Below are 16675 nucleotides of genomic sequence, written 5' to 3'. Positions count from 1 at the left end.
CAGTATCATTTTTAATGGCTGTCCAGGAGTCCATCACATGAACATATAAGGCTGGCTATGCCATTTTCCTGTTTTTCAACATTATAGTTGTTTCCAATTATTCATCTTTATATAAAATAAAGTTTCCATGAAAAATACATTTCTGTCTGAAAAATATTCATGATTATTCCCTATTCGATAGGTTTCTAGAAAACAAAATGTTGGGCAAATGATATGTACATATAAGGTTTGCGTTAATTGAATGACTAATACACTTATTTAGTATTAGGAAGTAGATGCATATACTAGTTGCATCATATTTTAACTACAAGCAAATTTTTGTTAGAAATTGTTTAATTATAAAAATTTCATAGACTCACATTATTGAAGTATTAAAAAATACATTATCAAAGTATTTCCTAAAGAAATCTGCAGAAGTGAATAGTATGCAGTGTTAGGGTATAGGTTTTACAATCACATATGCTGACAGCTCATCAGACATCACAACTGGCCTTTATACACAATATGTGTTGATTTCAAAATCAACTAATTGCCAAGTAACTCAAATTGCCATTCAATTTGTTATAACTCCAATACTATAAGATTTTATTTTTTAACCAGGTTCACTGGTTTGTGCAACTGAATAAAAATCCTTAATAGGTTGTAAAGTTTACCTATGCTTAAAAAATCAATCATCTGGTTTTTTTCTCTTTGAAAAAGAAGGTAAATGATTTTATTCGTTCCCATGCTATAGCTTCACTTGCAGGCTTGTCATAGAGATGTAAACATTTATTATTTGAGACGAGCTGTCAAAAGTAGTTTTGGAGCTTGTCTAGGTAAGGAGATATGTATATTTTTTAAGAACACTGGCCAAGGAAAAGAGAACACAGTCCAATTTATTTTTCTGAGTAGGTAAGTAAATGTTGGTAAATAATATTTTTTCTCCATCTGTAAAAACTTTGGATAAAATGATAACCATGGTCTCTTCTGGCTGTGAAATTTTGGATTTTTGTAATGGTCACTTGGAAAATAACTTTGTTTACATATTGTGTCTGTTTTATGTTTCCATGTGTGTTGTGCGTGCACACACGTTTAATCCATTTTCTGCTGTTTGCCTCCTTTCAGTCAATGGTGGCTGGTCCACCTGGACAGAGTGGTCTGTGTGTAATAGCCGCTGTGGACGAGGATATCAGAAACGTACAAGGACTTGTACCAACCCGGCACCACTCAATGGGGGTGCCTTCTGTGAAGGGCAGAGCGTGCAGAAAATAACCTGTACTACATTATGCCCAGGTAAATAAACCAGTCCTCTCATTCCAAATATCTCCCATTATTCAAGAAATATGTTTTTAGAGAATAGATACAGAGTCTTTATTCTTGATCTGAATGTGATAAACATTATTTAAATCTATCCTACATTCAATGTTTACATTGCTGCAAAATCACGGATTTTCCTCCAAAACAATACTTAATGTTGTTACCAAAACATGTAAAATTGCATAAAACAGGAGATTAAACACTACTGTATATGATCCCTTTATATTATTCAACAAAACTGCTGGGGCCAAGACTGCAGATTTTATAATTCAAGGGATTTGAATGGCACTGAAAGCCACACATTTTAGAAATAACAATCCTTGGTCTTCAGAAAAACATGGAAATTAATTGGAACTGAAATTTAGAAAATGTTTTAGACTGAAATATTTCATATTTGGTGTCAGTTTCTGGTCAAGGGCAAATATAACATTTGAAATATAAGGAAGGCAAAGTTTTGTGGCACACGGGATAATGGATTCTGAAACTAAAATGCAGTCATTTCTTATCTGTAAATGTTGGTCATCTATTTTTTTGAGTTATTTGCAATGGTACCTATGGCAAGATTGCAACTCTCCACCTCTTACCATCTCTCTGTACTATCTCGTACTGGTACCAGCTCTTATCCATAGGTAAATCGAAGATAATATTTGCCAAAAGCAAAAACAAAACTCATTAAAGTGCTTAGTTACACAATGTAGTCAAAGCTAAGCTAAAATTATTTTGAAATAATCCATAAATTTACTGTGTTCATTGGAGTAGCTATTGTGTTTTCAGTTTTGATGTTTAGACACAGAGCCACCTCCTCCTTTTGCTTAATTTTGTCCCGTTTATCCTTTAATAGAACCTTTCTCAGAGATGGGCTGAAGAAATGAACTGGAGGGATATACATAATCTACACTTTACATTCCCAAGTGTTGATTTCCAAGTATCAGAACAGTCTCCCACAGTGAACCCTTTGAGCTTAGCTGGACTTAAAATTTCAAATTTTATTCTGTAGGTGCTGACTCCCACAATTAAAAATGCACTGATCAATTTGAGTTGAAATAGCAATATGGTGGCAGTGTTTTGGTATACTCAGTCGGTGTAGGTCAAAGCAAATGCTTTTGCTCTAAGGAGTTGGGACTTGCTTATAGCCAGCTCTGTATGACTAAAATATTAATGCTTTTCTTATTTTTCATATGGGTATGTTTATAGCCATATACACATTATACATGATATATTTACATAATAATTTGAATATGAAATCATGTAGATCTCAAACTATGTAGACTATTAAAATTGATACAATTTTTATCAATATATAGGTATAAAAGATTATGTTCAATAAATGATATTTAGCATTGTTTTACATTGAATCCTTGATAATCATTATTTCAGGGAAAATTAATATTTTAAAACTCTTATTTCAACATTTTTATCCTATTTTTGTGAGAAACTTAAAAATCTGCATTTTAAAGTATGACTGAAATTTACTATATCCTTTTTCAAACTGGGATTTAAGTTATGTGCTTTTAAAGTAGAGATATCTGACTTCATTATCCCTAAAATTGCTGACAAGCCAGCCATCAAAATTAGGAAGAAAGTAAATCGGTTCTAAGTGACGGAATCACAACAAATATTAGGGACTTACCTAAATATTTTTTTAATAAAAAGAGACACAAACATCATCAAATAATGGAATCATCAAATAATAAATGAAAAATAATCTTTTCATGAAAACATTACAGAAGGCTTCAGCAGACTCAAGTAGCCTGGATAAAAATAGTAAAATAAAGACTATATAAAATATAGATGAGAGAGAATAGGTAACTATACCAGCTGGATGAATGAATGGAAGGTTGGAGAGATTTCTTCTCCAATATACCAACCTCTTCTCTGAATTCCCACACAAGCTTGCTTTCACTGTCCACGTGGCACTAGGAATAAAGGAGTCTTGGATCCAAAGAGAGCCCCCTAATTTTCTTTTTCAACCATCGCTTCCCAAGTTCGAGTGATTCTTCTCCCTCAGCCTCCCAAGTAGCTGGGACTACAGGTGCAAGCCACCATGTCCTGCTAATTTTTTGTATTTTAGTAGAGACGGGGTTTCACCATGTTGCCCAGACTGGTCTCGAATCCTGAGCTCAGGTAGTCAGGTGGGTACCTTGGCCTCCCAAAGTGCTAGGATTACAGGTGTGAGCCACTGCGCCTGGTCTGAGCCCCACTAATTTTCAGTACAAAACCCAGAAGCTCCCCCATTAATAGGAAAAGGGAAACTACCTTGACCTACTTTTACACAGCTCCTGGTGACAACTTTGGCTTTTGTATGTCTCATTCAGCCTCCCTTGGCTTGGTCAGGAAGGAAACACTCATATACTCTAGGAAAGGCTCACAAAACCCAAACGATGTAGAAGTGCAATTTCCAGCGATTTAAATGAATACAGCGCTTCTCAGCAGGGCATGCTTTTTCTTTTTTTGTTTGTTGTATTATACTTGAGCTCTGCTCCATCCCTTAAGCAGCTGCCTCTCCCTCTGACCTGCTGCTGCATTTTTTCATGGCAGTGGATGGCAGGTGGACATCATGGAGCAAGTGGTCTACTTGTGGAACTGAGTGTACCCACTGGCGCAGGAGGGAGTGTACAGCACCAGCCCCCAAGAATGGAGGCAAGGACTGCGACGGCCTCGTCTTGCAATCCAAGAACTGCACTGATGGGCTTTGCATGCAGAGTAAGTCAATTTAAGCAACTTGCAGACACTGAGTGGGGTGGAGATGGAACCATTTGGATTTTTTTAAGAGAACATTAGATATAAAGAATTATTTGAACAAAAAGCAATAATATAGCAGTATTCTAGCTTGCTCTCAAAATTGGAAACAGCTAATTTTCCAGGAACCGGAATGAATAGTAACTATGTCCAGTTAGGAAATAGCATCCAATATTGCTTTTTCATGAGCAAGGGGTGATTCAATCACTTATATGGAGGGGAACCATTACTTAGTTTTATCAGAAAGCACAAAAGGGCACTCTGAATTCCTCATAGGGTCAAAACAAGACTTCCAAAATGTAAGCTGTTTATTCTTAATTCATGGCAGGTACCTAACCAAAATGTTCATGGAATGTAAAATATATGTAAAAATAACAAACATTTCTGTAGGTAGATTTACTAACTTAGAACAAATGTTTAATGAGAACATCTCCACAACCTCTTGAAAATTCTGGGTTTGTATTAGAAATTATAATGTGGGTATGATTTAGTTTATTTAAAGGAAATAAATATTAATAAAGCATAAATTTTTAAAATAAGTGTAGAAGATTGACTCAGGAATGTAATGGGTGCTATAAGCTAGATATTCTCCATTTTTCATGTCTTTGTTCCTTAGATTTTGTTAATTAGGTGGTAATTTGATTTCCATACTTGCAAACTCTTACCCCTTTATTGAGCAGCCCTGGGATGTACAGAATTTACCATCTCTTTTTATGACCATAAATTGAGGTATTAAGAATTATTCTGAAATCATATCTATTCAGATTAACGGATCAAACAATGTGCTATCTTTGGAGCTGAACTAATGGTGGTCTAGTGTTGACATTTCTCATAATACATTACACATTGCTAGCAGAATACAAGCAGCTGAAGGTATTTGTGCAAAGGTATTTGTATTTGTCATTTAAGAATAAAATATTTTGTTTTTACCACACTTAGAAAATTCTGTTGACTTTTCAGAGTCTATACACACAGGAACCTTTAAAAAGAAATCTTACTTAAAATACAAATAAATAATTATGTTGCTCACACAGAATAAAAATCCAATAGGCCTCTTATTTTTATGTTCAGGGCACACTGCATTCCTCAAGAACAGGCTACTGCCAAGTGTACAAAGCGTAGCTCCTGGTAACGACGTGGGGCCTGCCACTGTGAATCTCACAAGTTTGCACCAGAAATGCATGAGTGAAAATCGGTTTTGCTAACCATTTATCCAGAGGTACAGAGTTTGTTTGAGTTGAGGATGAAAATAACAACATACCACATACAAGTTAGTCTTTTTGACATTTTTATCGTTTGGTATTTTTCCTTCACTGTAGAACAAACTGATTTCGTGTGATTGCAAAGTAGTTGTATTTGGAGTTTTTGTCTTTCACATCCTCTCTCAATATACTATTTCAGTCTTGGGAGATTTAATACCTACTGCTTCTGTTGCGCAAAGTTAGATATCCTCAGAACAACCTATCTAATGAAGAATACAGTGCCACAAGACAGAACCTTTTGTTAGTAATAGAAAAATGACGCATTTTAAATTATGACAAATACAAACATGACATAGTCAAACTAAGACTTTCATGACATAGCAACCCCTTGGCTTCTAGATCATTTCTTATAGCATTCCTAGAATGTTTTCCTTATGATTAGATATTTGCCAGTAATGATGGCCTGAAATGTGTGTTGTGTGTGTGTATAGACAGGGAAGAGGAATGAGGCTACAGGAGGGTTTTGTTAGTTTTTTGTTTGTTTTTATTTATTTGTTTCCTCACGTCACTTGTTTAATGGAAACATTTTGCTGTTTGGGTTAAAACCATTTCATTTAAAAGCTAATTATTTCTGCAGCTTTGATTTGCTACAGTAACAATCCCTACTAAGTCAATAAACTCTTTCATCTGTTTTCCTGTATCTACTCTAGTCGAACAGAGAATTGTAGTCTAGACCACTATTGATTTTCTCAGTGATAAAAACCAGAGATATTCTGCACTGTGTAATTGTAGCATTTTACAGTGAAAGCTATAGTTTCTGTTTACCAGTTAGCTTGGTGTTTCTGGGACAGTATTACTGCCAAAGTCTTGCAAAGAAATAATACCGTTTGGCCATTATTTTGGAAAACAAAGGCTTCTAATAGCGAAACTGCAAAGTTTGCAAGAGGGACAAGGTCAATGTTAAGAAAAAGAATGGGAATAGAACAGGTAGCCAGAAAATTGCAATCAGCAATTAGGATTATTTAATACTTATTTCCTTTGGGAGAATTAGTGTCTGGAATGCATTAATAAATAGTCCTCCGATTATATTGCAATGTTATCTCAAAATAAAGCTAGTCTACTTTCAGTGAACCAGGTAAGAACTACAACCTCTGAATCTATTCAAAATTGTATACAAATAATTCCGACATAAATGTAGGTATACTGCTAGATAGGAGAAATTCAGAGTTCATAATGGATGTGAGTAGGATTCAGAGTTACCTAGATAGTATAGTACAATATTTTTTCAAAAGCCGAGTTGGTACTTAGAGGAATACAATGAGAAATATATAGAAAATGTTGTTGATGTTTATTCAAAACAAATTCAGATACATTTCTCCATTAAGCATGTAATACAAACACCTTTGATTGAAAATATGTTGAAATGTTAGATAAAATGTTGCAAACCTTATAGAGACATACATGTGCATGCAGAAAGAGGGATTAAAAGAGGTCCAAAATAAAGAAGATAGAGAAATCCTCAAATGCCACAAATGAAGCTGTAACTCCAAGCTAGAGAGGTAACTGTGTGAGTGGATACCAAAATAACCAGGATGGGGATTGGACATGGATATAGGTTCCAGGGCCTGGAAGTTAGGGTTTCAGTTTTGGCACAGGAGCAGAAGTCCTGGCTTTGTGACACCTAGACTTAGAAGTAGGAACCCTAAAGAAAGCTGAAACTCACAAGTGGCTGACCTGCATCACAAGCAACACCTAGAACATTTTTGCCCACCAGCCCAGAGAAGACATGGGAAAAGTCGTGGTAGGAAAAGGAAAATGAAGACTTCATTTAAATAAAACCTATAGTAAAACTATAACCTCACCCAGCTCTGGTATGGAATCTGAGATACTGTGATGGAAGCAAAACACAAAAGATGTATAAGCTTCTAGGACACCAGCAGAGCAAACACTAAGCCATTCTCTAGGTTTCCTTCCATAATGTGAGTTCATCAGTCTATGACAAAAATAGGGCAGGCCTGTCAATAAGCTTACAATACAAAGTTTCCCATCACTCATGAAAGTAGTGCACTTGTAAGGGAGAGTCAGCAATAATAAATGAGTTAGCATTCTACTAACATGAATTCATAGAGCAATCTTAAGGAAACTAAAAGTAAATGTAAAAACCATATTTTTACAAGGAATATAAGCACAAATGAAATAACAGAATATTGTTTAAAAGACAGACTTGGAGAAAAAACAAATGGAATGTCTAGAGAAGAAGGCCTAATGATTGAAATTTAAAGCTCATTGGAAGATGAAAAATCAGATCGGATAAAGCTGAAGAGAGGCTGGGCGCAGCAGCTCACGCCTGTAATCCCAGCATTTTGGGAGGCTGAGGTGGGCAGATCACCTGAGGTCAGGAGTTCGAGATCAGCCTGGCCAATGTGGTTAAAATTCTGTCTCTACTAAAAATACAAAAATTAGCCAGGCGTGGTGGTGGGCGCCTGTAATTCCAGCTACTTGGGAGGCTGAGGCTGGAGAATCACTTGAACCCTGGAGGCGGAGGTTGCAGTGAGTGGAGACCACATCATTGCACTCAAGCCTGGGTGACAAGAGCGATACTCTGTCTCAAAAAAAAAAAAAAAAAAAAAAAAAAAACTGAAGGAAAATTAGTAAACTAGAATATAGATCGTAAGAAACTTCCCACAATACAGGGAAGTTTTCTGAATATGTGAGTGAGTGAATATGTAAAAGGGAGACTAAAACTCATGGAGGATAGAATGACAAAATCCGACATTTACAGCATAAAAGCAAAATTTAAAAGATTTTCAGATAATCAAGATAGGATTTACTACTCATAAACCTTACTGAGTAAACTACTGAAAATGAAAAATTATTTTTTTCTTCAATTTAAAGAACAATTGGTTCTTTAAAATAAAATGAGACCAACTGAGGAGCATCGAAAATAAGATGAAGCTAAATGGTAGACAGCATTAACATGGAATATGGGAATGTGCAAACTAAATTAAAAATTTCCGTTTTCCTTATGTGCTCAGAAAAAGAATAGTAACACTATTTATGTTAGATGTCACTGATTTCACTGCTGTAGTTAAAATGTGAAGACTAAGTACAAACATAAAAATTGAATGTATAAATTCAAAATAAAAATTTTAAGGGTAGGAAATTGGCAAAAGAAAACCCATAGTAAATGAAAACAGTAAATGAAATGGTGGAAATAAAGCTACATATATCAGGGATCATAATGTAAATGAATTGAACTCACCTGTAAAAGGAAATTCAAAATTATAGCAATAAACTCAGTTGTATTCTATTTATAAGTCACATACTTCAATCATAATTATAGGAAAAGATTGAAAGTTTAAAAATGGAACTTACACTATTGTTCAGTATTTATTTTACCATGTTCAATCAATGGCTTTTTCTATCTGATTGGGTTATTCTTTATTCAATTCCGTTTCCCATTATGCCCAAGTAATATGTATTAGAGGTCATTTTTGGCCTATTGTTTAAATATAGAGTTTTGTTTATCATGGGCTTTATAGTTTTTAGAATGTTTAATTTTCAACTGAAAAATTATAAGTTTTCTAAATTGTCTACAAGTTTGTTAATGTTTGAATAAGGCATGTTAGAAATTTATGTCTTTCCTCAAATTTAACACCAATTTAAATTTTTCATGAAAAGGCTTTGAAGGTTACTTATAAAACTAATGAACTTAATGTTAAGCAAATGCGTAGTTAACTGTAAACTTTTGTATTTTGCTAATAGAATACAAATTTTTATGGGGAAGCAATTTGACACTATATGTCAAGAGTTTTGAAGTTATCATACCCTTTGACCTAATAACTCTACTTGAATGAATAAATTTTAAATAATTAGTATGAATATCTAAAAATATATACAGTCAGCCCTCTGTATCAGTGAGTTGCACATCTCTGGATTCAACCAAGTGCAGATCAAACATATTAAAAAAAAAAATAGAACAATTAAAAATAAAACAAATTTTAAAATACAGAAATACAATTTACATAACATTTAAATTGTATTGGCATTATAATAATCTAGAGATGGTTTAAAGTATACATGAGGATGTGCATAGGTTACATGCAAATACTATACCGTTTTACATAAGGGACTTGAACAATCTCCAATTTTGGTGTCGGTAGTGGGAAGAGTAGTTCTGGAATCAGTCCTCTTCAGATACTGAGGAACATCTGTATGCCACATATGTCTATATTCTTTGTCATTGTAAAAAATGCAAAACCCAAAAGTATAATATTAGGATAGTGGTTAAGGAACACATGATACTTCCATTTAAATGGAACATCATATAGCCACTAAAATATTTATGAGGGTTTAACATGCAAAAGCACAATATGGATTTATATATGCATTTGGTGATAACTGTATAAAGGTATGCTTAGTAAAAGATGAATGAGATTTATAAATTTTCCGGGCTAATGAGATTACAAGTAATTTTTTTTCTTTTTCTATATGCTTTCTATTCTATATATTCTTTATGCTTAGTATTCCATTATGTTTATAATAATAAATGACATTTTTAAAGAAGAACTGTTGAGGCTGGACCATGGCATGGTCTTGGAAACACAGGTCTGTGGATTTAAGATATAGCAATGTCACAGACTGGTCACATTGATACAAATTAGATTACCGAAAAAGTATTTGCATGAAATACTTGTATAAAGCCCTAGTTGTATAAAACCCTAGTGTGCAATAGTTACTTATAGCCAGTAAACCAAGTATTTTGAAGACGTGGAGATTTGGAACTGAATTACAGTTTTTCATTATTTCCCAGTTGCCCGTCCTATACATATCACTCTGTCTTGCAATCGTGATTTAAATTCTTAGACTGTTTAATAAGTTGGATTCATTATGTGACACTGTGTAATTTCATTTGTGAAATAAGATCATGGTCTGTAAACAACTTCAGAAGCTCTTCTAAATTTTTATACCACTCATACATAGTAGTTCATATTGTAAGTGCTGTATAACATATAATATATATGTATTACACTGGATAAAGTCTCACTGGCCTAAAAAAGTAGTTCCTATTCTGGGACAATGCCTTGGTGCCTTCAAATTAAGACCTGTAAGAAATCAATGTTATTTCACTAGAATGCATTACTAAAGAGTAATTAGAAGCTATCAGAATCACTTAAGGTCCCAGAAATAACTTGGACATTTGGGGTTTATAAGCATATATTTTTTTCTAATCGACATTTTAAAAAGTGGAGTTCTTTGGTAAACTAAATGACATGGATTGCATTGAGTAAGAAACATAAGTGACTTGGCCTGTTTGTCACTGTTGAAAATAACTGAAAACATGTCTGATCTAAAAAAAATTAATAACAAATATCAGTTTTTACTTTCAGAATCAGTATTGGAAAGCCAACTGTACCGTCTGCACATTAAAATATTTAGGTTTCTTTACGTCATCCCTAAACTGATGTGAAAGCAGCCACCCCCTGCTTCACGTTTTACAATATATTTTTGAAATAGGCTTTACATTAAATGCTTATGCCGAGAGAGAGAGAGAGAGACAGACAGAGAGACAGACAGACAGACAGACAGACAGACAGAGGACAAGACACACAGAGATACAGAAGAAGCAGAAAGCACTTAAATCTCCAGGGTTGGGTGCAGTGGCTCATGCCTGTAATCCCAGCACTTTGGGAGGCTGAGGTGGGCAGTTCACCTGAGGTCGGGAGTTCAAGACCAGTCAGACCAACATGGAGAAACCCTATCTCTACTAAAAATACAAATTTAGCCAAGTGTGGTGACTCATGTCTGTAATCCCAGCTACTTGGGAGGCTGAGTTAGGAGAATCACTTGAACCCGGGAGGTGGAGGTTGCAGTGAGCCGAGATCACACCATTGCACTCCAGCCTGGGCAACAAGAGTAAAACTCTCTCTCAAAAAAAAGTAAAAAGTTGGGTGCTGTGGCTTATGCCTGTAATCCCAGTATTTTGGGAGGCCAAGGTGGGTGGATAACGAGGTCAGGAGTTCAAGACCAGCCTGGCCAAGACAGTGACACCCTATCTCTACTAAAAATAGAAAAATTAGCCAGACGTGGTGGCAGGCACCTGTAATCTCAGCTACTCAGGAGGCTGAGGCAGAAGAATCACTTGAACTCAGGGGGCAAAGGTTGCAGTGAGCAGAGATCACACCACTGCACTCCAGCCTGGGTGACAGAGCAAGACTCCATCTCAAAAAAAAAAAAAAAAAAAAAAAAAATAAGACAATAATCATATTTACCTTTTAAGTTAAAATACAATTGTATTACTAAGACCTGATAACTTTTGACTTTCATAATCTTTATAACGAATTTTTAGTAAGATCTATTTGTCATGGATGGCATATAATATTAAAAGTTTAATCCTTGCTTGCTTCTTCCTTTTGAAAATAGCAATTCAAATACTATATATATGGCCTGGTCCAGAAATGGTGATTTATATATATTTAACAATATACTAGATCAGATTATTAAGTTATGCAACTATTCCTATAGATTTTAGTTTTTAGTCCCATTGTAAGTTTGGAGTTTCTCCTAGATATTTGTAACAGTTCAAATCTGAACTTAGAATTACTCCTTCTTGCTGAAGACAGTTTATGCCACAGTAGACAAATTTAAAATTGCATTTACTAACAAGACTGCCTGGAATTGTGTCTGCATCAGTGAACTTCCTGACTTTGGGAAATTAAAATGTTAGGCATTCTGCAAAGTTAGCACTTTCAACTCATTAAAAAATTTACATGTCACACAGCTCTTCTATTAATTCTCAGAAGTACAGAGGAAGTGGCAGAGTTCTGCATGTGTAAATTGTGGTGTGGACACACTGCATACCAGGGCCCTCAGAATCCCAGGTGGATTTAATGTGAGGAAGTAATTTACCTTACAAATAGTCATTACTTGACTTTAGAATGATATGTTTATAACTGCTCGTGGTAGGCATCTGAGAAGGTGCTAGTCAGTTCCCAGTAAAATTCTTGTCGACACAGCAGTTTGATAGGAAAGCATAATTGTGAGTGGTAGACAGTGAGTGCTTTTATCTATAGTTGGAAGAAGTTGATGTCATAGCTGTGTTTGTGTAGTTCTTGATATGTGTAGTGTCCCAGCTGGCAAATAAATATTCTGTACATGGCCTGCCTGCCCAACACGATGCTACACAGTCTCCGGTATAGTAAGTGTGGGTTGCTTTTGCTTTTTTCCTTTCTGGTAAAACATTTTCCTGGTTTTGAAAGCAGGGATGTGGTTAGAAACTTTAGCCCACAGAAGCCTAATGAACACCTATGGAGCACCACACAGGTTGGAAGACAAATGCAAGGTCTTCAGATTCTAGGTGGAAAGAGAACTCTGAGGGGAGCAAGAAAGGTGCCACCATGCCAGCAACTAGAGCAAAGCATGGACTCCGAGATCACAAGGGTGCAGGCCCAGGGCTGCAAGCTCAATTTTCTTCTTGCTAAAAATCTAGCTGATAGGGTGATGTATTCTAGAAGTCAGCCGCCTTATATCAGGACTCCTCATCATTTCACTTTTTCTATCATGTCTTCACTACCATGGAAGGACCCTTGATAGCACTGCTTTTGGAGTTAAAATTTGTTATTTTCTAAAAAGCATTGATGGGGATAGAGTCCACTATTTAAAAACACTTGAGTGGCTGATGTGTGTTTGATTTTAGTGAGCTGAGTTTAAATTTCAGGCATTTATGCTTCATTTACTGTGAATCATGAGATCAGATATTTACATCCCTGGGATGTTAATTATCTACTATTCATTTTCAGAAGTGTGTGGTTGGTCACCTTAAGGAACAGGGCTATGGACTAGCTTAGTGAGGTGTGGCCACTGTCCCCTGCAGGCTGCAGCAGTAAATTGCCATGGCAATTTAGACAACTGACATCAGTGATAAGCAAATGTTCTTTTTAATTGTTGTTGTCATGTCCTAGGATTTATGTATTCATTTATATGGAGTTCCTTAAGCCCTATCAATAAATAAACCCTCAGAAGAGTGGTAAATTATAATAAATGACCCTGGGTGTCTTTGACAGAGCTGACCTTTGACATCATTAGTGCAGCCCTGATGGGTTTGCCAGATAAGAGCTGACCTTAAAGGATAAAAGAAAATCTGGACATGTTTATTTTGAATGGCCCTTGAGGTTTTAATAAGAATATTTGCATCAGAAGAAATGTAACAGGGGTGAAAAAAGTCAACCATGTTTTGGCTTAATGTAAAGTCACTGGCAAAAAGGAAGACCAAGGACCTGGGTCAAGGAGAGGGGATTTTTCTAAGGGTAGGATCAGAAAATGAGGAAAAATCTTATGAAGTAGCCTAGTGGGCTTAGAGTAGATAAATATCACTAAAACTAACCAAGATCTTTGTGACTTAAAAAGAGCTACTTTTATAGAATATGCTTAATGCTTTTATAAGTGACATTGAGTATGTCATATGCATGACCTGCATACCAACCACCCCCATAAGATATGAATCCATCTTCTATTGTGCTTAATCCCCACAGTATCCTAAAATTGATTTACATGTATTAAGGTCATAGAAGCAGCCCCATATTGAAATATAATGAGTAAACCTCAAAGGCAAGCAGGACACCTTCTAAAACTCTGTCTCCCTTTGGCCAAGTATCTGATACTAATGTAAGGACAGGGTTTTAATGCCCAGACACCTACACACAGACTTTGAGAGCAAAGTCTAGTTAAGACAAAATTGAATTGAATTCAATTTAATTAATACTCAAAAGGTAGAAAAAAGAGCCTCACCAGCAAAACTTTTGTTAATCCCCTAATAATAGTTCTCTTTTGCAAAGGAAGAAACTGAGGCATATAATTGAAACAGCCCTCTTAACACCCACAGATGAGTGCTAGAGCCAATGTATAAAGGCAGATCGGTCTCATTTTTAAGCCTGTTCTCGTGCAGTATCTTGGATGCCAGAAGCAAGTGGTTGTCAGCTGTTACTGCTCTAAAATGGGGAAAAGATTCCCCGTTTAATAAATGGTGTTGGAAAAACTGGCTGGCCATAGACAGAAAACTGAAACTGGACCCCTTCCTTACACCTTATACAAAAATTAGCTCCAGATGGATTAAAGACTTAAACATAAGACCTAAAACCATAAAAACCCTAGAAGAAAACCTAGGCAATACCATTCAGGACATAGGCATGGGCAAAGACTTCATCACTAAAACACCAAAAGCAATGACAAAAAAAACCAAAACTGACAAATGGGATCTAATTAAACTGAAGAGCTTGTGCACAGCAAAAGAAACTATTATCAGAGTGAACAGGCTACCTACAGAATGGGAGAACATTTTTATAATCTATCCATTTGACAAAGGGCTATATCTAGAATCTACAAGGAACTTAAACAAATATACAAGAAAAAGCAAACAATCCCAAACAAAAAGTGGGCAAAGGATATCAACAGACGCTTCTCAAAAAGAGACGTTTATGCAGCCAACAAATATGAAAAAAAGCTCATCGTCACTGGTCATTACAGAAATGCAAATCAAAACCACAATGAGATATTATCTCATGCCAGTTAGAATGGTGATCATTAGAAAGTCAGGAAACAACAGTTGCAGGAGAGGATGTAGAGAAATAGGAATGCTTTTACACTGTTGGTGGCAATATAAATCAGTTCAACCATTGTGGAAGACAGTGTGGCGATTCCTCAAGGATCTAGAACAAGAAATACCATTTGACCCAGCAATTCCATTACTGGGTATGTACCCAAAGGACTATAAATCATATAGAGACATATACACGTGTATGTTATTGCAGCACTACTCACAATAGCAAAAACTTGGAACCAACCCAAATGCCCATCAATGATAGTCTGGATATAGAAAATGTGGCACATATACACCATGGAATACTATGCAGCTATAAAAAAGGATGAGTTTATGTCCTTTTCAGGGACATGGATGAAGTTGGAAAACATCATTCTCAGCAAACTACCACAGGAACAGAAAAACAAACACTACATGTTCTCACTCATAAGTGGGAGTGGAACAATGAGAACACATAGACACAGGGAGGGGAACATCACACACCTGGGCCTGTCAGGGGGTGGGGGGTCTAGGGATAGCATCTGGAGAAATACCTAATGTAGATGACAGGTTGATGTGTACAGCAAACCACCATGGAACATGTATACCTATATAACGAACCTGCACATTCTGTACATGTATCCCAGAATTTAAAGTATTTAAAAAATGGGGTTCTCTTCTAATGTGTAGAGTTCCTCCAATTATTAATGTTTATTTTTTCCACATGGCATCATTTTTGAGAGAAATGTTTCTCATTTAAATATTTACTTATCATAGGGTTTTATGCCAAATGCAATGTGATGATCATGCATTAACAAACACGTCATTCTAGCAAAGGTCTCCAGTTACATTAGAGTGGAAATGCCAAGGTTTGGTACACCTCTTTGCTTGCCCCACACTTGAAACAGAAGACACCGTTTGGAAGTTGTTTTATTTAAGGAAGACAACCTATCTATGCCGTTTTAACTTTATAAATTTCATGACTATAAATGATAATATTTTAAATGGAGAGAGATTTTACAATCCAAATCAGCTGGGTTATCTCATTCAGTTACTGAATTACAAATTAAGCCAGGTGCCTGACGAGCCCTCTTCTGTTATTTCCTTGTCTCTCCTCATTAGAATCTACTAATTATTGCTCACATAGTACTTAGAAGGACTGAGGAGGTGTAGCCTGAGGGCTGGGACCCAACCCTGTCTTGGCTGTTTCACCAGCTTTATAATGATGTTAGATAAATCCCTTTACCCCACTCTATGCTCAAAGGGTTAAATTAGGAAGTTCCAATCAATGACCTATTTTCACTCCAACATCCTAGGAGTTTGCAGATTCTCAAGAATGTAGACTTGGCTTTGAGGATTTAAATCTGGTTAACGATGTTCAGAAGTCATGATATTTTTCATGTCAGAATATTTGCTTGATTTTTTTTTCTATAAAAGTATTACGGCATAAAAGCAGTTGCATTATTTTTTAAAATGTAATAAAAGCATGATCATTTTTTGCTGTCATCCACATTGCATGTAAAGAAAAAAATTTAAAAGGCTAGAAAAATAAAAGTAGTTGCTGTCTATTGGGGAAATGAAGATTTACATTTGGTTTCTGGTGTTATTCTTGAGATTCTCAAATATAAACCCACCAAATAGGCTACATTAAGGCACATTGTTGTTCAGTACTGGGTCTTGGCTGTGCATCTAGGGATAATTTGATGTTACTTCTTTCAATGTAAACACCAAGGAAAGCTCTCTTGCTCTTTTTCTTTTTTACAATACTTGGACATGGCTCTGATCTTTACAGTGGTTGGACATCACTAAAAAGTTTGGATCCCACCCATAGTCTAAATGATGACCTTGTGCAAATTAGAAAAAA

General features: G+C 35.6%; 1 protein-coding gene across 2 annotated transcripts in view; it reads left to right on the top strand.

Moving 5' to 3' along the window:
• The window catches only part of UNC5C (unc-5 netrin receptor C), a 391508-nt gene that overhangs the window by 313960 nt on the left and 60873 nt on the right, over positions 1–16675 (top strand). For both annotated transcript variants that reach the window (XM_064369334.1, XM_064369328.1), the window contains exons 6-7: positions 1105–1272; positions 3835–3999. In XM_064369334.1, coding sequence (XP_064225404.1) covers positions 1105–1272; positions 3835–3999 — 333 coding nt within the window. The remainder of the gene's footprint in view (positions 1–1104; positions 1273–3834; positions 4000–16675) is intronic.

The sequence above is a fragment of the Aotus nancymaae genome, unplaced genomic scaffold (genome assembly GCF_030222135.1).
Source record: "Aotus nancymaae isolate 86718 unplaced genomic scaffold, 86718_ANA_hifiasm-v0.15.2.pri h1tg000006l, whole genome shotgun sequence".
Lineage (NCBI taxonomy): Eukaryota > Metazoa > Chordata > Mammalia > Primates > Aotidae > Aotus > Aotus nancymaae.
The sequence above is the reverse complement of the archived record's forward strand: the minus strand, read 5'-3'. Positions and strand labels throughout refer to the sequence as shown.